General features: G+C 45.1%; 2 protein-coding genes and 1 long non-coding RNA gene across 9 annotated transcripts in view; 2 read left to right on the forward strand and 1 right to left on the reverse strand.

Moving 5' to 3' along the window:
- The window catches only part of angptl2a (angiopoietin-like 2a), a 28222-nt gene extending 2949 nt beyond the window's left edge, over positions 1-25273 (forward strand). The window contains exons 2-5 of the mRNA XM_035763888.2: positions 3838-4766; positions 13376-13569; positions 19460-19730; positions 21798-25273. Coding sequence (XP_035619781.1) covers positions 3872-4766; positions 13376-13569; positions 19460-19730; positions 21798-21997 — 1560 coding nt within the window. The 5' untranslated portion in view covers positions 3838-3871 and the 3' untranslated portion in view covers positions 21998-25273. The remainder of the gene's footprint in view (positions 1-3837; positions 4767-13375; positions 13570-19459; positions 19731-21797) is intronic.
- Positions 1-25625, reverse strand: part of LOC118388042 (ras-specific guanine nucleotide-releasing factor RalGPS1) — a 319864-nt gene that overhangs the window by 132436 nt on the left and 161803 nt on the right. The gene's annotated exons all lie outside the window — the stretch shown is intronic.
- On the forward strand, positions 14232-18121 carry LOC127931700 (uncharacterized). 2 transcript variants are annotated; one of them, XR_008142434.1, is made up of 3 exons: positions 14232-14373; positions 16897-16920; positions 17971-18121. It is a non-coding gene; the product is annotated as an uncharacterized LOC127931700 (long non-coding RNA). The 2 variants fall into 2 exon arrangements; XR_008142435.1 differs by lacking the exon at positions 16897-16920 and adding an exon at positions 17880-17903.

Here is a 25625-nt window from a genome sequence, read left to right on the forward strand (position 1 = left end):
TGGTGTCTAGTCAAACCTGGCTAGCAGAATTGAACGAGTGTTCTCGCATACTCCCTTAAAACACATTTGCTTAATTGTTCATATTTTTTATGGCAATAGTACTGTTTATCTGTTTTGAGAAGCCTTAGCCAGTATACACTTCCTCAAAATAGTCAGTATTAATCTAAGGTCATTTAAGAAATCTGTCATTCATGTTGGTATTTTTGCCGAAGAGATCTTAGTCACGCAATTTTACATCAAACATTTGGTGAATTATTCTTTTCATGAAGAAATGCATGAAAACGAGTCTTATTCAATGCCAAAAAAAGACTATTGAAGAATCCATACTGTTGACCAATCACTGACGAAGGGGCGTAGACTTCGGTTACGAACATCGGCTTGCCTCCAGGAAAAAAAAGAAAATGTGCCTGAACAGCAGGGGAGAAAAAAAAACTCACCGAAGTCTAAAAACAAACAAAAACATTTTCACAAAATGTCATAACATATTCACAAAAACACTACTGGACTGTTATGTCTGGGAAGCATGCGGACAACTTTAAGGGCCTTGTGATCATTGACAAGTTAGAGGGTTAGGTAGAGGGCAAAATAAATATAACATGCTAACAAGGTAGCGGCCGAGAGGAAGAGGTGAAGTAAGAGGATTTACTATGCCCAAAATCTGTCCGTGTGAGATAAACCCTTTTTGTTTACTGAGGTCTATCAGAGAGTGTTGAATCACGTGAGGCTTAATTGATTGAATATACATTTTGTATTGTTTTAGGCTGTTACAACCCTAACACTGATAAGTGGATGCACATGTGTATTTCGTCAACTGAGAAAAACAGCTTGTTCACACGTGTATCTGCCCTCTCATTGGCTAGAATGGTTCCACCTGATCTCACCCGCCTTCAATCATTGAGGACATGCATTTCCACTGTTAGAGCGGTCACTCGGCCATCTTTAATATAATTAGATCATCTTTGGTAGAGGGCAGAGTAAATATAGCCTGTTCAACAGAATAGGGATTGATGAAGTTAGCAACAGGGTTGAAGTTGCAGGTATTTCAAACGGAGCATAACAGGTGTAGGTCGCTTAACACTCAACGAGTTAAAAAGGCTTTGTTAAATTTCAATACACCTTCAAAGCTGAAGGTTATGGTGATTTAATGCATCGTGAAATATTTACTGACTCTACAAAATATAAATGTGAACTGTTTCCACGTACATATGCTACTTTTCACTAGTGTTATTTTGCGTTAAACGTTTGCGTGAGTGAACAGTGTCCGTTGTGATATCTGATCTCTAGTCATTTCATCTAGCTGCTAGACAAGGGTCCCTCTGATGGCCACAAAATGATAACAACCTACTTAAAATACCCACAGAAGGCAACGACCCACACACACAGCGGGCAACGACCCGCACACACAGCAGGCAACGACCCACACACACAGCAGGCAACGACCCGCACACACAGCGGGCAACGACCCGCACACACAGCAGGCAACGACCCGCACACACAGCGGGCAACGACCCGCACACACAGCGGGCAACGACCCACACACACAGCAGGCAACGACCCACACACACAGCAGGCAACGACCCACACACACAGCAGGCAACGACCCACACACACAGCAGGCAACGACCCACACACACAGCAGGCAACGACCCACACACACAGCAGGCAACGACCCACACACACAGCAGGCAACGACCCACACACACTGCAGGCAATGACCCACACACACAGCAGGCAACGACCCACACACACAGCAGGCAACGACCCACACACACAGCAGGCAACGACCCACACACACAGCAGGCAACGACCCACACACACACAGCAGGCAACGACCCACACATACAGAAGGTAAAACAACAATTGTGTTCTGCAGTGAAGTAATTCCTATCCCGCTGGAAGGGGAGTCAGACGAGGGTTAGGCTTCACCATACCTGGCCGAGGACACACGCGCACGTTGCATTATCTCGGGAGAAGGTACTCACAATTTAGAATGCAATTTTTTTTAACTATGCATGTAACCATGGCCACAACCAACTGTTGTAATTGGTCAAAAGCAATAAAACAACAAACGCTTTCCATTAAAGTCTAATTGTGTCACACAACAATGCAAACTTACATTGAAGCAAAGCTTATAGACATTTTTAATTGGCCCGAAGGCCCCCCTATAGATATTCCAGCTACAGCAGGCTAATAAAAGGCTGCTAAAATGGAAAAGAGTGAGGTCACACTTAAAAGCAATGGCATGGCCATTTCATATGCCTTGCTATACGAGGTTCAAGTCAAATCAGGGACAGGTGGGTGCAGGTGGGTTGGGGGGACATTTCCAGAGTAACAAGGCTGAAAAGCATCACTTGTATTTATGAGAACGTGTACAAGCTGTCACTCATGAATGAGACCACGCCCAGCAAAATGACAGCAATGGAGTCAAAACTTCCCAATCCAGTCTCAAATAAAAATTTCCCCTAACCCGAGTCACCTATCCCAAAAAAACACATTTATTTTATTTTACCTTTATTTAACTAGGCAAGTCAGTTAAGAAGTAATTCTTATTTTCAATGACGGCCTAGGAACAGTGGGTTAACCGCCTGTTCAGGGGCAAAATGACAGATTTGTACCTTGTCAGCTCGGGGATTTGAACTTGCACTCTAACCACAAGGCTACCCTGCCGTCCCAACAATGACCAACAGTGTGTGGACACCTGCTCGTTGAACATCTCATTCCAAAAATCATGGGCATTAATATGGAGTTGGTCGGGTCCCCCCTTTGCTGCAGGGACTTGTTTCCATTCAGCGACAAGAGCGTTAGTGAGGTCGGGCACTGATGTTGGGCAATTAGGCGTGTTAGCTTAATGGCGTTCCAATTCATCCCAAAAGTGATCGCATACTTCTGTATATATAAAAAGAAAATGGGGAAAGGTCAGCTGTACAACTGAATGCCTTCAACTGAAATGTGTCTCCTGCATTTAACCCTCTGAATCAGAGAGGTGCAGGGAGCTGCCTTAATCGACATCCATGTATTCGGGGCCCGGGGAACAGTGGGTTAACTGCCTTGTTCAGGGTCAGAACGACAGATTTTTACCATGTCAGCTCGGGGATTCGATCCAGCAACCTTTCGGGTTACTAGTCCAACACTAACAGAATGTAGCTAGGCTCCATGCCAACCAGTAGTTGATCTTAACACAGAGGCATTCCTTCTAAACACCCTTTGCAGGACATATCGAGCTATTTGGATAATTACTCCAAGTGATAATGGATATTTTGATGCCAGAGGTAGATAAGAGGCTCCAGGAGACATGGGATTTCAATGCATGCGAGTGTTTATACTCTGATGCGAAGCAGACCTTGAGGTGGTAGAACACAATCCTCACCTTCCATTAGTGCATCCTCATCCGTCTGTGGTGAATAATGTCGTCTAAACCTGTCGTAGTTTGACAGGTTCTCTATTCAGATGAAGCAAAACGCCTTCCAATAAACCCACTGGTTTAGATTTCTCAGTTCAAAATGGGGTTCATCAGGCCGGGTAGAACACCTGAGATAGCTGACCGGGAATGTGCAATAGTGATGGAACGTAAACCTCCTTGTGTTGGTTACTGTTTCTATGCAGAGGGTGCCAATGAAAATTAGACAACAGTATTTTACGAGCAGGGCATGGCTTTAGTGGAGTGCTTTCACTAAAACTTCTCAAAACTGACTGTGTACTTACTGGGACAATACAGAGCGACTGTCTTTTACTTCAATATACATTTCTACACTGAATGTCTGTTGTCAATGAATGTTGTTGGGAGAGGAACAGACTTGATTATTTTTCTCCTCTTCTCTCTTATTTTTCAAAAAACAGAGACCGTTCTTGTAAGGGTGCTACGGTCTGCAGTATGATTCTCCCTGTGGTTTTTCCTCTGGTGCTGCTGCTGGTCTGCGGGCCGGGCTCCACACTGCAGGCGGAGGCCGAGGAGTTGGAGAGCATAGATGAGGTTCTGGAGCGGGAGTTCCTCTTCGCCGGACGCACCAAGCGTGCTGCGTCCGCTGACGCCTCCTCGCAAGTAGACAAGTGCTCCTACACTTTTATCGTCCCCCAGCAGAAGCAAACCGGCGCCATCTGCGTTAACTCCAAGGAGCCCGACAGCCTCCTAGAGAACCGGGTCAACAAACAGGAGCTGGAGCTACTGAACGGCGAGCTTCAGAAGCAGCGGCGACAGATGGAGTCGCTGCAGCAGCTGGTGGAGGTGGACGGCGGCATCGTCAACGAGGTCAAGCTCCTGCGCAAGGAGAGCCGCAACATGAACGCTCGCGTCACGCAACTCTACATGCAGCTGCTACACGAGATCATCCGCAAGCGGGACAACGCCCTGGAGGTGTCTCAGCTGGAGAATCGTGTGCTCAACCACACCTCTGAGATGGGTCGGCTGGCTTCGCGCTACCGTGACCTGGAGCACAAGTACCAGCACTTATCCGCCCTCGCCGGCAACCAGAGCGCCATCATCGTGCAGTTGGAGCAGCATTGCCGCCGAGGGGGCCACTCGTATGGGGGAGAGAGAGAAAGGTCTCGTCCTGTTCGCCCTCAGCCCCCCGTGGTGCCACAGCAACCTACGCAGCAGAGGCCGGTAGCGTCACCAGTGGCTAGTAAACCCTACCATCCACCCACATACACCCGCAGCAACCAGATCACCAATGAAATCCAGAGCGACCAGAACTCCAAAGCGTTGCCACCTCCGCTGCCCACCATGCCCAGTGGCACTCACCAGCCATCCACAACAAACAAGCCCTCAGGTGAGTATCTTCCCCGGCACTCACCAGCCATCCACCACAAAGGAGCCCTCAGGTGAGTATCTTCCCCGGCACTCACCAGCCATCCACCACAAAGGAGCCCTCAGGTGAGTACCTTCCCCGGTACTCACCAGCCATCCACCACAAACAAGCCCTCAAGTGAGTACCTTCCCCGGTACTCACCAGCCATCCACCACAAACAAGCCCTCAGGTGAGTACCTTCCCCAGCACTAACCAGCCATCCACCACAAACAAGCCCTCAAGTGAGTACCTTCCCCGGTACTCACCAGCCATCCACCACAAACAAGCCCTCAAGTGAGTACCTTCCCCGGTACTCACCAGCCATCCACCACAAACAAGCCCTCAGGTGAGTACCTTCCCCGGTACTCACCAGCCATCCACCACAAACAAGCCCTCAGTTGCGTACCTTCCCCTTCTGACCCCCCCCCCCCTTCTCTCCCTCTACGGTGTTATTAATGAGGTTAAACAGTAGCAGTAACTCAACTTGTCCGAGAAGTCAGTAAACTCAAGAAAAGTTTATTCAATTATAATCTTCAAAAGGGAAAGGCCTGTACACCATGTCCATGTGACCATAGCGATGTGTCAATCCGAAAGGGAGACTGTATGAACAGCACACTCCAAGGTAAAAAACTTCTCCTCTCGATGAGGTTTCACAGCAGATTTATGGAAATAATAGTTTCATTAAGCTTTTCTTAAGTGTCTGCCTCCAACTAAAGAGTTCCTCTACATTCCAGAGAATATACACTTTGCTCAGTCACAGAAGCATAAGAGAGGTACATTTATCCATCCTGCTGTGACACAGAACAAATCACTTTCACTCCTCACAAATCCTCGAGACAGGGGAAAAAGGCTGACAGGCATACGCAGCGAGACTCTGGAAAGGGTCTTTGGCTAGCAGCCCATCTAAACACACCTCAACAATATTTACTTGAGCCGTGCATTGTCCCGAAGCAGCCCGTATGTCTCAATACACTGCAGACTTAAAAATGGGATTAGGCTGAGAAGAGTAATGAGTCTGACATTTCATCGGAAAAGAATACAGGCATAAATTAACAGGCAAAAAAAAAAGAAAAAAAAATATGCAAAGTTGACCCTAACCCGGGAAACAAACTCTTCCTTGTGACTACTCATCTCAATCCAGGATCTGAAGATCGCGGCGTCTGAACCATGATTTCTTAGGGTTGGATAACCATATTTTGAAAGTGAACAGAAGGATCCCATGGTGGTGATGCAGAGAGCAGAACCACACACACAAATCGCTGACTGCTGAGGGTTAGGAGCATGCAGAGCATTGTCTCAGTGCAAAAAAAGGCCTCAAATCAACCATGAGTTGTTTTTTTGACAACCAGGAGACACTGTACAGATGATTGAATTCAAAATGGTGGCAGCTTTCCCACATGGCTTTCAGATAATCTCGGCAGCTTCTGTTTGACAGGTACTGGCGGAGTGTCTCCAACGCCTGAAAATGGGACAAATTGGCTTAACACCATTTTAAAAAATTATAATTTTTAAACAACTTGCAAACAAATTTGAGCACACAAACACATACCTTTCAGCATCCACTTAGGAATGAAATGTGTTGGGATGGTGCTTTTCATCACTACGTAGAAGCCGTGGGGCATTCAAGAGTATGTTGAGTGTTCGATTGGTAGTATGCAACAGGTGAGTAAGTCTGCCGCAAGGTCAGAACTAATACTTAGAGAGGAAAAGAAAATGTTTGATAGAGAAAATGATCGTTTTGGGGCAGCAAAATGATTATTATTATTTTTTAAAATGCACCTTCATATTCCAGCAACACCCTTCACTCAACAGAATCTGCTAACACAACTTAAAACACCCTCTCAGTACTGTCCATGCAAAACAGTAAATTACATACATCCACACCTCTGTGGTGTATCATTTGTCAGGCTCTGGGATATTTTACACCTCTGTGGAAAGTATAATTTGTCAGGCTCTGGGATATCTTAACCTCTGTGGAAAGTATAATTTGTCAGGCTCTGGGATATCTTAACCTCTGTGGAAAGTATAATTTGTCAGGCTCTGGGATATCTTAACCTCTGTGGTGTATCATTTGTCAGGCTCTGGGATATTTTACACCTCTGTGGAAAGTATAATTTGTCAGGCTCTGGGATATCTTAACCTCTGTGGAAAGTATAATTTGTCAGGCTCTCTGTGGGTATAATTTGTCATCTTAACCTCTGTGGAAAGTATAATTTGTCATGGGATGGGATATCTTAACCTCTGCTCTGGAACCTCTGTGGAAAGTATAATTTGTCAGGCTCTGAGATATCTTAACCTCTGTGGAAAGTAGGGCCCTGGGGATCATAGTCATCCCTGTCGAGATTTTAAAGATGTTTGTGGGTTTTTGCAGTCTCTGCTTAATCCATAGCAAAATTAATTATATTACTACTATTGGTGTGCCTTTACAAATGCTAATGATGTTGCACAACTGCTCACCATTTGTTTTCTACGACTTTAGAGCATCTTTAAAATCCACAAGAAAATAACTGAACAGTAGGGTGTGAAAATACATGTTTCCCAGTAAGTAAGGATTATATATTCAGGTGGAGGGAATTAATGACAATTGGAAACAATTTGTCAACAGACTGGATTAGTCAATCTTAATAACGAATCCCTTGTTCTTGAAGAGACATGTCGATGCCCCGCTTGCACAATGATAGATTAATTCCTGCAGGAGGAGGGGGGTTTAACAAAAGCTTATCATTTCAATTGCATTGGCAGTCTGGCAGTGGAGAGCTTCTCAGGAGCGAGCTGGCAGACACAGTGGAAAGAATCTAGCAACCCACTGATTCACAAGGTGTGAGGAGGATTTGAGCCCCTCGGGTCTATGACAATGACACCTTTCCAACCAAGGAAATTAAAGCGAGGATCGAAGCAGGGAGAGAGAAGGAGAAGAGAGAGATACAGCAAACACAGAACGGCTATTAATCATATATGATAGAAGCCATTAATAGAAGCCAGACCAGTATTAGATAGGGGCTGGTTTTCATAGAAGCCAGACCAGTATTAGATAGGGGCTGGTTTTCATAGAAGCCAGACCAGTATTAGATAGGGGCTGGTTTTCATAGAAGCCAGACCAGTATTCGATAGGGGCTGGTTTTCATAGAAGCCAGACCAGTATTAGATAGTGGTTGGTTTTCATAGAAGCCAGACCAGTATTAGATAGTGGCTGGTTTTCATAGAAGCCAGACCAGTATTAGATAGTGGCTGGTTTTCATAGAAGCCAGACCAGTATTAGATAGGGGCTGGTTTTCATAGAAGCCAGACCAGTATTAGATAGGGGCTGGTTTTCATAGAAGCCAGACCAGTATTAGATAGTGGTTGGTTTTCATAGAAGCCAGACCAGTATTAGATAGTGGCTGGTTTTCATAGAAGCCAGACCAGTATTAGATAGTGGCTGGTTTTCATAGAAGCCAGACCAGTATTAGATAGTGGCTGGTTTTCATAGGAGCCAGACCAGTATTAGATAGGGGCTGGTTTTCATAGGAGCCAGACCAGTATTAGATAGGGGCTGGTTTTAATATAGGAAAAGAGACCCTGGTGTACCACTCCCTGCCCGCAGACCCCCCTCTCCAGATAGCATATGAACACATTATTAAGCAGGACAAAACCATTTAGGATTACAGTAAATTCTTAAAAAATTGAACATTTTCTCTCAACCTCGTGGTAACATTTGTAGTATAGCATGAGATTAGCTATAAAACTGAAAAAAAAATTTGCCTTATGGGAATTTTGGGGGTAATTGCAGGAAGTTAGTGGTTTTTCCCCTAAAAAGGGGGGCCTTGCAAAACTGTGGTACGCCACTGAAAAAAAAGGTGAAGTAACTGCAGTTACATGAGCCTCCTGGAGTTGATCGACAACAAGCTGGGAGCGAGAGACTGCTGAGGGGATATCAAATGCAGACATATGCCTGCATTTAGGGTCCCCCCCTCCACACACACACAGTAGTCCTTACAGCCTTCAGTTTCTGTCCGACCAGGAGTTCTCCACAGTGGGCATTAAATCAGTAGAGAGAGGAGAAGAAAGTAAAGTGGAAGCTTCAGCTCATAAATACAGGAGCAGATCAGCTCGGAACCAGAGTGTATCCGCAAGGGCCTTGGGGGAAAGCGAAAGAGAAGACAAATTAGATTTGTCTGGCCCATTTTCATTGGCAGTAGGTGACAGTGAGCTTCCCGCAGAGCTCGACTACAGCTTGAATTACCTCAGGCCCTTTTTTAAAAATGTTCCCCGTGTTCTCCTAAACAGTGGAGAGACCACTCTAAGAGTGGCTCCATCGTGATTTACACTGATTGGTCAAAAGTGTGAAATAAACCACGCCCTTTAACAGTAGCAGCACCTGGCCTTTCAGCCTATCAGTACCTGCTAGAGAACGTTGAGAACGTAGAGAACGTTGCCGGGCGTCCCCATCAGACTAAGCATCAGATGCACATCAATCCACAAGGTCCACAAGCATAAGCACACCAAGGCCTGATAAATAGTGCATAAACAATTGTAAAGCATGAATTGCATGTCGAAATATATATCCATGGAAAAATAGAACAATAGTTATTTGTTTAGATAGAGTCATGGGTATGTTTTGTATAATAAAAAATAAAAAAAGATAATTCCAGCCAATGACGCCACATCAACATTCTAACAGTCTAATAAAAGAATAATCAGTTGGTTGTGTTTATAAAGGTCGTAGGTAACATTATAATAATTTTTAAAAAGTACATAATAGCATGTTCATTAGTTTATGTTACTCTAGGCTGTACCTAAAAAAATATATATATATGTTTAAACCCACTAGTTCCAAGTCCATCACAATGTATTTAAAATAAAACAGAATAGCATATTTGACGTTTATTATTTAACTAGTCTTTGCTTGGGCCTCCCAAGTGGCGCAGTGGTCTAAGGCACTACATTCGCAGTTGCTAGCTATGCCACGAGAGATCCTGGTTCGATGACAGGCTCTGTCGCAGCCGGCCGCAACCCGGGAGACCCATGGGGCAGTGCACAATTGTCCCAGCGTCGTCCGGGTTAGGGGAGGGATTGACCGCAAGGATGTTCTTCTCCCATCGTGCTCTAGCGACTCCTGTGGCGGGCCGGGCGCAATGCACGCTGACACAGTCGCCAGGTGAAGAGTGTTTCCTCCGACACATTGGTGTGGCTGGCTTCCGGGTTAAGTGGGCATTGTGTCAAGAAGCAGTGCGGCTTGGTTGGGTCATGTTTCAGAGGACGCATGGCTCTCGACCTTCGCCTCTAAAGAGTCCGTACGGAAGTTGCAGCGACGAGACAATACTACCTACCCATTGGATAATTAATAACGAAATTAGGGGTAAAAGTAAAAACATTTTTTAATAATAAATACAAATATATAGTATTTTCTTAGCATCCAGAGCAATGCTGCCGCATGAGTGGCCATGCACTGAACCAATGAACCAGTGGCCATGTGCTGAACCAATGAACCAGTGGCCATGTGCTGAACCCATGAACAGCGCAGATATTCTTGTAAAAAGTTACATTTGGAAATAGAGCTGCACCTCTTGAATGTTCGGACAACGTGTCATAGAACCTGCAGAATACGCTCTTTCTGATACTATAAAGAAATCGAGATATTTTACTTGCATGGCAGGCTGAAGGAGGATTTGATAAAGTGATGCTCCTTTCTCTGCATCTGTCTACAAGATGCACAAAATGGTACCACTGATAATATTGTAATTCAGACTATTATCAATGTAATCTTGTCTTATTATGTGTGAAATAAATGTAGGTGTAGCTTAGCAGTAGCTTCAATAGGTCGGCTTCACAGGCCGACTGGAATCGTTTGCTTCCCAATGCTCATCAACTTGGATAGAGTCAAGGATATGTTTCGCATTATTCTAAAGGCCTACTGTAACATGTATGTTTTTGTTTCCCTTTAGAATAAATGTGATTATTAATAGAGTCATAGTAAATAAAACAGTATAACGTAAAAGAGAATGGTATCAACCCACAAGGAGTGTGGTCAAATTATTTATAAACATGAGCGCCAACGCTGATAAATAAGGATACCAAACTCAGACTATTGTTTTTCTAAATTAAATCAACCTTTTCACCCTCCATATCATTCAGTTGGGCCTAATTTAAACTAAATTGTGAAGTAACATGCGCAATTATCACCCATTCAGTGAGGAGAGAGAGAGAGACTCATTAGCACTTGGCTGGGTACCAACGTTCTAGAGCACATTGTCTTAGCGCCTGGCTGGGTATCAATGTCCTACAGCACATTGTCTTAGCGCCTGGCTGGGTACCAACGTTCTAGAGCACATTGTCTTAGCGCCTGGCTGGGTACCAACGTTCTAGAGCACATTGTCTTAGCGCCTGGCTGGGTACCAACATTTTAGAGCACATTGTCTTAGCGCCTGGCTGGGTATCAATGTCCTACAGCACATTGTCTTAGCGCCTGGCTGGGTACCAACGTTCTAGAGCACATTGTCTTAGCGCCTGGCTGGGTACCAACGTTCTAGAGCACATTGTCTTAGCGCCTGGCTGGGTACCAACATTTTAGAGCACATTGTCTTAGCGCCTGGCTGGGTATCAATGTCCTACAGCACATTGTCTTAGCGCCTGGCTGGGTACCAACATTCTAGAGCACATTGTCTTGGAGCCTGGCTGGGTACCAACATTCTAGAGCACATTGTCTTGGAGCCTGGCTGGGTACCAACATTCTAGAGCACATTGTCTTGGAGCCTGGCTGGGTACCAACATTCTAGAGCACATTGTCTTGGAGCCTGGCTGGGTACCAACATTCTAGAGCACATTGTCTTGGAGCCTGGCTGGGTACCAACATTCTAGAGCACATTGTCTTGGAGCCTGGCTGGGTACCAACATTCTAGAGCACATTGTCTTGGAGCCTGGCTGGATACCAACATTCTAGAGCACATTGTCTTAACAGATTAAGGTAGGGGAAAATGTGAAAAAAAACCCAGCTAAAAAGGCACCAAATTATTTTCTGTTTGTGATTTTTTTTTTAAAGCTGACAAATGAGCAACGTAAAATACAAACATTTAGTTAAAGTCAGGGAAGGAGCAGGACTTCGCTTTTTTCAAAAGGGGCATTTTTAAAAATGATTTACAAGATTAAACATCAGTGGCAGTTGGCCTATGGCGGTTCTAGTGTTAAGGGGACGGAGTGTGTGGGTTACGGTGATTTAGCTCACTGCCACCATGCCACACGTTGTGTGTGGGCATCATTAGAAATAACTGCCTTGCGACAACACTCACAGGAGTTCTCTCCGTGCTCCTAGATGAGGGGGTGGAGGGGGGGACGACGACGACGACGACGACAACGACGACACACAATTAGAGTTGTGATAGAAAATTCACAGCTATTTGACTATGCCCAGATTACGATTTATAGTTCCAAGAAAGTCTCAGCTTGGCTGGGGACAATGCTCCTCTCTGATCCATTTGATTTTTATTACAGACCTTACACCATTATGTGTGGTTCCCAGCACTCCTGTCCAATATGAATTGAACACTTAAAGTTGTTGAACACACGCTATCCTGCTAGACATGGAGTCATCATAAAAACAGCAATTGTCACTCAGGTTGAACCGGGAAAAAAAATCCTAAACGGTCACTGAGAGCCAGCAGGAAATGATGTCGTAGGATAGCAATGTTTGCATAAACACTGCTAACTAGTAGACGGGTGGGAAGGGACAGTCTGACACCTCCAAAAAAAAAAACAAGCTGAATATTTAAATACAAGGTCATGTCAATTACTGCAGTGGTCTACAGTGCCATTTTGGACATGTCTCATGTAAAATACATTTACCTCATGTGGAGACAAATATTTACCAGGTTTGGTCAAATATTTCTTCCTGAAATGACGAGACGAGGGTTTATCATAGACGTTTCCAGTGCACCTCAACATTAGAGGGTTTCCTCGTTAGTCAGCACTCTGGCAAAGTAAATCGGCGTCACCAGGATAAAGGAACATATGCCCAATAAAATGATATTAACAGCTGTGCTATTTCCAAGAGAAACTTTAGGGTACCTGATAATCTACAGGCTACTGTATGCCAGTAAAGCGCTTACCTCTCTCCGCAACCCTCATGCCAGTGTTGTTCTTGGCCTGCGTCAGCCTCCTGGCAGCTATGCCCCCCCCCCCCATCCCTTACTGCAGCCAAAGTCAATTCTAGGCCCTAAAACAGAGTTTTTACCAGCAAGAAAGAAAAAAACTTGGGAGCCCCAGGATTTCTAAAAGAACTGTGTAACCACAGAATAAGAAGCTATACCATGGAGATAATCAGCTTAGTGGATGAGCAAATGGGAACCGGTTTCCAGGGTTATTAAGAAGAGATTGAGCTCAGCTGGAGGGTTGAGAGAGTGGAGTAAGATAGGCAACTTTTCCCAGCATTCTTTCAAATCAGGGTTCTGATAAACTAAAAGGAGGAAACCCAGGAGGGAGCACAATAGCTCCCTGGACCATGCTTGACCACATCATCCCATGGAAAACCTTTCCCCAGCTGTGTTTAATCACAAGCTTTCAACCCTTGAACCTTTTGTTCGCATGACTATTACTTACATCATGACCTCTTTTCGCAGGGCCTTTCAAGGACTGCCTTGCTGCTCTCGAGGAGGGTCACGCCACCAGTGGCATGTACCTGGTCAAGCCTGAGAACGCCAACCGGTTGATGCAGGTGTGGTGTGACCAGAGGCACGACCCCGGCGGCTGGACAGTCATTCAGAGACGCCAGGACGGCTCCGTCAACTTCTTCAGGAACTGGGACACCTACAAGGTAAAAGGTGGCCGTCTTGGGTAGAACAGTAGATTCACTGTTTGATGCCCAGATAGAACAGGCAGTGAAAACAGCTTTTCCTTTCTGAGGGATTGAATCAAGATAAACTAAAAGAGAACAACACAGCTCCACTAGGAGACGTCAACAAGGGGAGTCGCTTCCCTTTAGAGAGGACAGGAAGTAAGCAATACATTCACTGCGCTGTGCCCACGGCTGTTAACACAGACCTATCTTTGATATTGAGGTTGTAATGAATATCAGCCAGGTAGCTCCATCATAAAGGCAAGTATCAGCCAGGTAGCTCCATCATACTATAGGCTAGTATCAGCCAGGTAGCTCCATCATATAGGCTAGTATCAGCCAGGTAGCCCCATCATACTATAGGCTAGTATCAGCCAGGTAGCTCCATAATACTATAGGCTAGTATCAGCCAGGTCGCTCCATCATATAGGCTAGTATCAGCCAGGTAGCTCCATCATATAGGCTAGTATCAGCCAGGTAGCCCCATCATACTATAGGCTAGTATCAGCCAGGTAGCTCCATCATACTATAGGCTAGTATCAGCCAGGTAGCTCCATCATATAGGCTAGTATCAGCCAGGTAGCTCCATCATACTATAGGCTAGTATCAGCCAGGTAGCTCCATCATACTATAGGCTAGTATCAGCCAGGTAGCTCCATCATACTATAGGCTAGTATCAGCCAGGTAGCTCCATCATACTATAGGCTAGTATCAGCCAGGTAGCTCCATCATATAGGCTAGTATCAGCCAGGTAGCTCCATCATATAGGCTAGTATCAGCCAGGTAGCTCCATCATATAGGCTAGTATCAGCCAGGTAGCTCCATCATATAGGCTAGTATCAGCCAGGTAGCTCCATCATATAGGCTAGTATCAGCCAGGTAGCTCCATCATATAGGCTAGTATCAGCCAGGTAGCTCCATCATACTATAGGCTAGTATCAGCCAGGTAGCTCCATCATATAGGCTAGTATCAGCCAGGTAGCTCCATCATACTATAGGCTAGTATCAGCCAGGTAGCTCCATCATATAGGCTAGTATCAGCCAGGTAGCTCCATCATACTATAGGCTAGTATCAGCCAGGTAGCTCCATCATATAGGCTAGTATCAGCCAGGTAGCTCCATCATACTATAGGCTAGTATCAGCCAGGTAGCTCCATCATACTATAGGCTAGTATCAGCCAGGTAGCTCCATCATACTATAGGCTAGTATCAGCCAGGTAGCTCCATCATACTATAGGCTAGTATCAGCCAGGTAGCTCCATCATACTATAGGCTAGTATCAGCCAGGTAGCTCCATCATATAGGCTAGTATCAGCCAGGTAGCTCCATCATACTATAGGCTAGTATCAGCTCCATCATACTATAGGCTAGTATCAGCCAGGTAGCTCCATCATCCATCATATAGGCTAGTATCAGCCAGGTAGCTCCATCATACTATAGGCTAGTATCAGCCAGGTAGCTCCATCATACTATAGGCTAGTATCAGCCAGGTAGCTCCATCATACTATAGGCTAGTATCAGGCTAGCTCCATCATCAGCTAGTATCAGCCAGGTAGCTCCATCATACTATAGGCTAGTATCAGCCAGGTAGCTCCATCATATATAGGCTAGTATCAGCCAGGTAGCTCCATCATACTATAGGCTAGTATCAGCCAGGTAGCTCCATCATACTATAGGCTAGTATCAGCCAGGTAGCTCCATCATACTATAGGCTAGTATCAGCCAGGTAGCTCCATCATACTATAGGCTAGTATCAGCCAGGTAGCTCATATAGGCTAGTATCATCCATCTATAGGCTAGTATCAGCCAGGTAGCTCCATCATACTATAGGCTAGTATCAGCCAGTATCAGCCAGGTAGCTCCATCATACTATAGGCTAGTATCAGCCAGGTAGCTCCATCATACTATAGGCTAGTATCAGCCAGGTAGCTCCATCATACTATAGGCTAGTATCAGCCAGGTAGCTCCATCATACTATAGGCTAGTATCAGCCAGGTAGCTCCATCATACTATAGGCTAGTATCAGCCAGGTAGCTCCATCATACTATAGGCTAGTATCAGCCAGGTAGCTCCATCATACTATAGGCTAGTATCAGGTAGCTCCATCATACTATAGGCTAGTATCAGCCAGGTAGCTCCATCTCCATCATAGGCTAGTATCAGCCAGGTAGCTCCATCATACTATAGGCTAGTATCAGCCAGGTAGCTCCATCATACTATAGGCTAGTATCAGCCAGGTAGCTCCATCATACTATAGGCTAGTATCAGCCAGGTAGCTCCATCATACTATAGGCTAGTATCAGCCAGGTAGCTCCATCATACTATAGGCTAGTATCAGCCAGGTAGCTCCATCATACTATAGGCTAGTATCAGCCAGGTAGCTCCATCATACTATAGGCTAGTATCAGCCAGGTAGCTCCATCATACTATAGGCTAGTATCAGCCAGGTAGCTCCATCATACTATAGGCTAGTATCAGCCAGGTAGCTCCATCATACTATAGGCTAGTATCAGCCAGGTAGCTCCATCATACTATAGGCTAGTATCAGCCAGGTAGCTCCATCATAGGTATCTATAGGCTAGTATCAGCCAGGTAGCTCCATCATATAGGCTAGGTAGTCCATCAGGCTAGTATCAGCCAGGTCCATCACTATAGGCTAGTATCAGCCAGGTAGCTCCATCATACTATAGGCTAGTATCAGCCAGGTAGCCATATAGGCTAGTATCAGCCAGGTAGCTCCATCATACTATAGGCTAGTATCAGCCAGGTAGCTCCATCATACTATAGTATCAGCCAGGTAGCTCCATCATATAGGCTAGTATCAGCCAGGTAGCTCCATCATATAGGCTAGTATCAGCCAGGTAGCTCCATCATACTATAGGCTAGTATCAGCCAGGTAGCTCCATCATACTATAGGCTAGTATCAGCCAGGTAGCTCCATCATACTATAGGCTAGTATCAGCCAGGTAGCTCCATCATATAGGCTAGTATCAGCCAGGTAGCTCCATCATACTATAGGCTAGTATCAGCCAGGTAGCTCCATCATACTATAGGCTAGTATCAGCCAGGTAGCTCCATCATATAGGCTAGTATCAGCCAGGTAGCTCCATCATACTATAGGCTAGTATCAGCCAGGTAGCTCCATCATACTATAGGCTAGTATCAGCCAGGTAGCTCCATCATATAGGCTAGTATCAGCCAGGTAGCTCCATCATACTATAGGCTAGTATCAGCCAGGTAGCTCCATCATACTATAGGCTAGTATCAGCCAGGTAGCTCCATCATATATAGGCTAGTATCAGCCAGGTAGCCCCATCATACTATAGGCTAGTATCAGCCAGGTAGCTCCATCATACTATAGGCTAGTATCAGCCAGCTCCATCATACTATAGGCTAGTATCAGCCAGGTCCATCATACTATAGGCTAGTATCAGCCAGGTAGCTCCATCATACTATAGGCTAGTATCAGCCAGGTATCCACATACTATAGGCTAGTATCAGCCAGGTAGCTCCATCATACTATAGGCTAGTATCAGCCAGGTAGCTCCATCATACTATAGGCTAGTATCAGCCAGGTAGCTCCATCATATAGGCTAGTATCAGCCAGGCTCCATCATATAGGCTAGTATCAGCCAGGTAGCTCCATCATACTATAGGCTAGTATCAGCCAGGTAGCTCCATCATACTATAGGCTAGTATCAGCCAGGTAGCTCCATCATATAGGCTAGTATCATATAGGCTAGTATCAGCCAGGTAGCTCCATCATACTATAGGCTAGTATCAGCCAGGTAGCTCCATCATACTATAGGCTCAGCCAGTCCATCAGGCCAGGTAGCATCCTAGTATCAGCCAGGTAGCTCCATCACTATAGGCTAGTATCAGCCAGGTAGCTCCATCATATAGGCTAGTATCAGCCAGGTAGCTCCATCATACTATAGGCTAGTATCAGCCAGGTAGCTCCATCATACTATAGGCTAGTATCAGCCAGGTAGCTCCATCATACTAGTATCAGCCAGGCTCCATCTAGGTATCAGCCAGGTAGCTCCTCCATCATACTATAGGCTAGTATCAGCCAGGTAGCTCCATCATACTATAGGCTAGTATCAGCCAGGTAGCTCCATCATATAGGCTAGTATCAGCCAGGTAGCCCCATCATATATAGGCTAGTATCAGCCAGGTAGCTCCATCCATCAGGTATAGGCTAGTATCAGCCAGGTAGCTCCATCATACTATAGGCTAGTATCAGCCAGGTAGCTCCATCCATCATACTATAGGCAAGTATCAGCCAGGTAGCCCCATCATACTATAGGCTAGTATCAGCCAGGTAGCTCCATCATACTATAGCTCCATCATACTATAGTATCAGCTAGTATCAGCCAGGTATCAGCCAGGTAGCTCCATCATACTATTGGATAGTATCAGCCAGGTAGCTCCATCATATAGGCTAGTATCAGCCAGGTAGCTCCATCATACTATAGGCTAGTATCAGCCAGGTAGCTCCATCATACTATAGGCTAGTATCAGCCAGGTAGCTCCATCATACTATAGGCTAGTATCAGCCAGGTAGCTCCATCATACTATAGGCTAGTATCAGCCAGGTAGCTCCATCATATAGGCTAGTATCAGCCAGGTAGCTCCATCATACTATAGGCTAGTATCAGCCAGGTAGCTCCATCATACTATAGGCTAGTATCAGCCAGGTAGCTCCATCATATAGGCTAGTATCAGCCAGGTAGCTCCATCATACTATAGGCTAGTATCAGCCAGGTTGCTCCATCATACTATAGGCTAGTACTTCACTGCTCTTCATTGTTACTGATTTTATATAATAAACAGCAAAAGGTCATTTGAGTCCAGCGTTTGATTGGTCCACACACACTCCTCCTCTTGCATGGCCAAATGAAAAGCACATTGAAGAGAAACAGCTTCACTGGACATGAGCAACAGAACCAAACCAAGGCCAAGACGATCATGTGATCAAAGACTGAGCAGAATTCCGGGAGATTGACTCTTTGAGGGGGTCACACTTGAATCATTGAATAAAGTGAGTCAGTATATCTTCTCAGTTCCAACATTTCCATTTGACTGTGTTCTGAAAGTTCCAAAATGTCATTGGTTGAGTTTCTCAATTATTTGACCAGTCGACAGAACAAAGCTTGTCAAACAGTCCACACAAGATATCACGATACGATATTAAAAATGACGTTTCGATGGGAAGTTTTGTACAGCCAATTCAATGACCTAAGGTCCGATTATCCATTAAGTATAGTTTCCTCCATTTGCCACGGGTCTGAACCAGAATGTCCTCATCTTAAGAGCACAGAGCCAAACGTTTAGCGGCTAGAGATTCACATTCTGCAGCACAGAGGTCGGACTGGCCTATTTGGATAAATCCTACCTCCCCTTTAAAGTTGAGTCCAAGAACACAAGACATTTTCAAGCCCCCCACCACCCACTCTTCACTTGTGGCAACTATGAGCCTGTCACAAATGACAGGCTCATAGTTGGCAGGGTAATGTGCTCCCCCTCCTGATTTAATCCATGTGTGGTTTAAAATGGGAGCCACAGTTCCAGACGCACAGAGACTTTAGGGGAGAGGACGTCTTAAACACATCCTGCTATTATGCCACCACTCTTTCTCTGACATTATACCAGTGTCACACACAATGCTTTAGTCCCTTCTGCCATCTTTGACAAACGGTGACTGGGAGATGTACAAGTGCAGACTACATTGTGTGTGTTTTTTGGAGGGTGGACATTGGCATAGTGAATGTCAATGCCTTTGAACGTAGCATTTAGACTTATCTGCAGCATTGAAACATATTCCCCCCCTCATCCCTCCCTCCCTCCTGCTTCTCCCCTCTCACAGCAAGGGTTTGGTAACATTGACAGTGAATACTGGCTGGGTCTTGAAAACATCTACTGGCTGACCAACCAGGGCAACTACAAGCTTCTGGTGATGCTGGAGGACTGGTCCGGTCGCAAGACCTTTGCCGAATACGCCAGCTTCCGTATTGAGGCAGAGGCAGACTTCTACAAACTAAGAGTGGGTCGCTACCATGGCAACGCCGGGGACTCCCTCACATGGCACAACGGCAAGCAGTTCACCACGCTGGACAGGGACCACGACGTGTATACAGGTGAGAAAGGAATTACACCCTTTGGTGATGGCTGCTATTACTCAGAGAAATAGTCTACCAGACAGTGATTCATGGATACACAATAACCAACAGCATGGCTGTGTGTCATACTTAGTCAGCTCAGACACTTTCGTCTTCTCATTCGTGGTCGAATCCAAAATCACTGTTAATCTCTGTTCTTCACAAGTCCACCCAATATCACTGTTCATTTCTCAGTGTCTTTCAGAAGTCCGCCCAATATCCCTGTTCATTTCTCAGTGTCTTTCAGAAGTCTTCCGGCATTAATAGCGCTCTCGTTTTCCTTGCTTATTTTAAGTGCATTTCAGCACAAGTAGACACGAAAAGAGGTCGTTGACAGGTTATGCCGGTCTTAAGGCACGGACACACCGGTAGCGTTAGGACCTCTGAAAAGAGTAATTTGCAAACAGTCTACATGTAGGAACGGGTCTTATTCAGGATGTGTTTTCTCCTTAAAGAGTCTCCTGTAAGCAAGAACAGAGAGCTGAAGACAGTTTTCGTGTCTTCTTTATATTGACTTTTGAACTTTTGAAATTCTCCCCCAATTTCTGGGTAGCAAATTGGAAGTTAAAGTCTTGTCCTATCGCTGCAGCTCCCGTATAGACTCGGGAGAGGCGAAGGTTGAAAGCCACGAGTCCTCCGAAACACTGCCCCCACCAAGCCGCACTGCTTCTTGACAACACAGCTCGCTTAACCCGGAAGCCAGCCGCACCAATGTGTAGGAGGAAATACCGTACAGCTGGCGAGCGTGTCAGCGTGCATACGCCTGGAGGACAAGGACATCCCGGTCGGCTAAACCTTCCTCTAACCCAGACGACGCTGGGCCAATTGTGCGCCGCCTCATGGGTCTCTTGGTCACGGTCGGCTGCGACACCCCTTAGACCACTGCATGTTTGGAGTCTCGCCACAGAGATCCTGCTTAGCACTGCTGCAGAAAACAATGAACAAAAAACCAGGCCACGTATTCACAAAGCATCTCAGAGTAGCAGGCCTTTCTTCTGTAAAATAAAATGGGCTTAAGGTGGTCGGCGTGGCGTGGCAGGGTGTGTGTCAGGGGGGGGTGGCAGGAGGCACGGTTAGCCCTGCTGAATTTTTTGGGAAACTTTAGGCCCCCCATCTTGGCCATTTTTGCATTTTTAAGCCAATTCCCTGCAATTCTAAAAATGTCCTCATGGGGTTGAGAGAAAATATTGCGGTTTTAAAGCTAATTTCCCGCAATTCTATACATTTTGCCATGGCTAATGCTGCGTTCTTTTGCTCTAACATAACAAACTCTATACTGCTAAATTCTCCCTAACCGTCTAGCTTTACTTTGGTGATTCTTAGTTCTCCAAGATTATTAATTTCAAAAAATATATAGATATATAGGTCTATTACCTTTCTCTTATGTGGTTTTAGTCGTTTAAGTTGACAATGAAAGTTTTTTTTTAAATCCCGTAAATGTATATAGAACATTGTTTGGATGCGGCCTGCCCAAGAATTACAGTAGCAAAAATAATCCCTGAGAAGGACTGCTGATCTAGGATCAGTTTTTCCTCTTTTCTAATGAATAAGATTATATGGACTGATCCCAGATCATAATGAATAATATTATATGGACTGATCCTAGATCCTAATAAGATTATATGGACTGATCCTAGATCAGCCCTCTTACTCTCCAAATGCTTTGTGGATATGGGGCCAGGTTGCTATAGTGCTGCAAAACAACTCGGAGCCCGAGAATGAGGGGGAACAAGGAATATTAAAAAAATACCACCTATGGGGGACTTTGCCAAAGAGCATTAACCGAGGGTTTGCACAGTGGGACAGACTGTACCAGTTTTTGATCCAACCTCCTGGGCAGAGCTGTGTGAATTTGGGCATCACAGGTAGTCTTTTGAAAGCATGGTTATGAGGTATACATACTGTATGTTTCCGCTTTAAAGCAACTGTACTATTTAAGAAATGGAAAAGGGTTTGGTAAAAATGATTTTTTAAAACTAACTTTAAAAAAAACATACATTTGACTCTACTTTGCATTGACTACAGCTGCATCGTTCTTTTTTTTAGGTAACTGTGCCCATTACCAGAAGGGTGGCTGGTGGTATAACGCCTGCGCCCACTCCAACCTGAACGGTGTGTGGTACCGGGGCGGGCACTACCGCAGCCGATACCAGGACGGCGTCTACTGGGCCGAGTTCCGCGGGGGCGCTTACTCCCTGAAGAAAGTGTCCATGATGATCCGACCCAACCCAAACACCTTCCACTAAAGACCACCGTTTTTCCAAGAGCGAGAGAACCAACCGCAGGAAAAACTTTTATTTTATTTTTGTAAACGGGCATTTTCTCCAACTTGACCTCTGTCCTGAGGTGCAATTCATTTCAGCTTCTGTCTTGGCTTTTTGTTTTCTTCCGATTCCTTTAATCGCTTTACATTCATAAATATATAGATATTAGCATACAAGTGCAACGGCTGTCTTGTGTATGGCTCACAGGGACAGGGTGGTGTTTCCCCCCACAGGTTTCAAAGCCCTCTTTGCCGGATTCCCCCAGCGTTCTATGGAGGCACAGGGCCACATGGTTTACCTTCTCGGAAGAACTACCAGGGTAGTCAAGTTCCCTCTGAGGAGCTTGCAAAAACAATTGCAACTACAAAGACAGGCCCTGTGCCTTTCGGACACAGACTTTGCACATATGCTTTGCATGAATGCAGAAGTGATGGTGCAGCTTTTTCGTTGTGTTGTTCTACAGTTGCTGACAAATGAAACCAAGAGAGAAGTTTGTATTACAGGTTGTTTTTTTTGTTGTTGTCATTGGTTGTGGGGGGGGGGGGAGGGGGAAATATTTTTTGGGGATGTTTATTGTGGTTGTTAAATATACATACAGCACATCTCCATAAAGTTTATATTTGACCGTTTCCATTCACTACTGTTATCTGGCTGTTTAAGCAATATTAGTAATGATGCTTTTAAGTTGTTGTTTTTTTCCACTATGAGGAAACATGACACAGGAATTCATATCTGGTGACCCTATCCAAAAACACTCACTGGAGAAAAAAAAAAAATGGTATTAGTTTGTTTTCTTTCCTAACATTTTAAGAATGTGTACAGGAAGTGATCCCAACTATTTTGAAAGGAGGCATCTTTCCCTGCAGTAACAAGTGTCTATATTTTGGCCAAACTACTGAGCCAACAAAGAAGCTCATCCATTTCCACAGCAGAGCAGAGATTCGTGGCAACTTCAGCTTTTGCTCTGCTCAGCTACTGTGAGGAATTTCCTGTAAGGGAGGAGTGGCTGGCCGAGTGAGTGTCATGGGGTTTGAAGGGGAGGATGGAGAGGATGGAGAGAAAGGGGAGGTTGCGTGGAAAGGAGTCTTCATCGATGTGTCCTGATGAACCATTAGGGAGAATGAGGTCAACCAAATCGATCTGACCTCCCTCCAGAGGTGTGTTGACACTGCAGATGCATCACAGAGAGCCTCCTAAATTACTGTTTTACCAGAAGGAGGGCAAGGGAAGACCTGAAGCTGAAAGGTGATGCTTTCGAAATGGCCAGCATGCCATCAAAATATATGTTCAGTGAGCATACCTTTTTAAAGTGAGATTACGGCCCCCACCAGTTACGTAACTAACCACCGTCCTAAAACGACCCCCGACTCATCCCAGTTAACCGCTCACAATCCTTATAATCTCCTTTCATGCAGTCCGAGCTTTAAGGCAAGATGGAAGATCGTAGAAAGAACAACATTGCAGCTTCAATGATTCAGATGGGCGATCTAACGAGGCCACTTGCTCGGAGCATTTTGCCAAACCAGAAGTCAAATAAGGTTATATGGTGTCCTGTTTCACACACATACAAGTGTGTAACCTGTACAGTGTGTAACCTGTAGTGTGTAATCTGTACAGTGTGTGGAGTTAAATGGAAATGTGTTTTTTTTGCGTATTCTACTCCTCCTGACCCCTGCCATTATTGACAGGGACCCTGGAGCAAATACGTTTAAAGTTTTTAATGTCACGTGCACAAGTACAGTGAAATGTCTTTCTTGCAAGCTCTAAACCAAACAATGCAATAATCAATATTACAGCTACTGGCCCAACGCTCTAACCACTAGTCTACCTGCTATCACAACGAGACCAAGTGTGTCTAACTCGATTATTACAAATCCCTTTCGGGTGAGATCTTAATCTCACTTCAGTTCCCTGTAGTGTTCACACAACGTCAGACAAGTGGTTCCCTGTAGTGTTCACACAACGTCAGACAAGTGGTTCCCTGTAGTGTTCACACAACGTCAGACTAGTGGTTCCCTGTAGTGTTCACACAACGTCAGACAAGTGGTTCCCTGTAGTGTTCACACAACGTCAGACAAGTGGTTCCCTGTAGTGTTCACACAACGTCAGACTAGTGGTTCCCTGTAGTGTTCACACAACGTCAGACAAGCAGTTCCCTGTAGTGTTCACACAACGTCAGACAAGTGGTTCCCTGTAGTGTTCACACAACGTCAGACAAGAGGTTCCCTGTAGTGTTCACACAACGTCAGACAAGCAGTTCCCTGTAGTGTTCACACAACGTCAGACTAGTGGTTCCCTGTAGTGTTCACACAACGTCAGACAAGAGGTTCCCTGTAGTGTTCACACAACGTCAGACAAGAGGTTCCCTGTCGTGTTCACACAACGTCATGTCAATAATTCAGTCCTCTCTGTACATAAGTTATCCTCATTAAGGTTATTTTTGTAAGGTATCAATCTGCTGTGTATCAACTAGAGCATTCAGGGCACGAACCACCCAGTGTATAATCAACTAGAGCATTCAGAGCTCGATCCACCCAGTGTATAATCAACTAGAGCATTCAGAGCTCTAACCACCCAGTGCATAATTAACTAGAGCATTCAGAGTTCGAACCACCCAGTGTATAATCAACTAGAGCATTCAGGACTCGAACCACCCAGTGTATAATCAACTAGAGCATTCAGAGCTCGAACCACCCAGTGCATAATCAACTAGAGCATTCAGAGCTCGAACCACCCAGTGTATAATCAACTAGAGCATTCAGGGCTCGAACCACCCAGTGTATAATCAACTAGAGCATTCAGGGCACGAACCACCCAGTGTATAATCAACTAGAGCATTCAGGGCTCGAACTACCCAGTGTATATTCAACTAGAGCATTCAGAGCTCGAACCACCCAGTGTATATTCAACTAGAGCATTCAGAGCTCGAACCATCCAGTGTATATTCAACTAGAGCATTCAGAGCTCAAACCACCCAGTGTATATTCAACTAGAGCATTCAGAGCTCGAACCACCCAGTGTATATTTAACTAGAGCATTCAGGGCTCGAACCACCCAGTGCATAATAAACTATGTCCAGTCACTTTGGTGTTTTCTTTTGGACAGCTGTGGAGGTGAATGAACTGATACAGCACCCAGATAGAAACTGGGTCAGATACACAGAGGTTTTGTCAAAGCATTAAATGTGATAACATGAAGAATGAACACAGACAAACAGGCTAAGGATACAAGCATTCCATTAAACAAAACAAAAAATCACCAGCCTCTGGTATTTATTTATTTAAAAAGTATATATATATTTAACTAGGCAAGTCAGTTAAGAACAAATTCTTATTTACAATGACGGCCTACACCGGCCAAACCGGGATGATGCTGAGCCAATATGGGACTCCCAATCACGGCCAGTTGTGATACAGCCTCGACTTGAACCAGGGTGTCGAGTGACGCCTCTAGCACTGAGATGCAGTGGCTTAGACCGCTGTGCCACTCAGGAGCCATCCAAAAAAGATGTGTGTGTGTAAGTGTGTGTGTGTGTGTGTGTGTGTGTGTGTGTGTGTGTGTGTGTGTGTGTGTGTGTGTGTGTGTGTGTGTGAGAGAGAGAGGGAGTACG

The sequence above is a fragment of the Oncorhynchus keta genome, chromosome 9 (genome assembly GCF_023373465.1).
Source record: "Oncorhynchus keta strain PuntledgeMale-10-30-2019 chromosome 9, Oket_V2, whole genome shotgun sequence".
NCBI classification, from domain to species: Eukaryota; Metazoa; Chordata; class Actinopteri; order Salmoniformes; family Salmonidae; genus Oncorhynchus; species Oncorhynchus keta.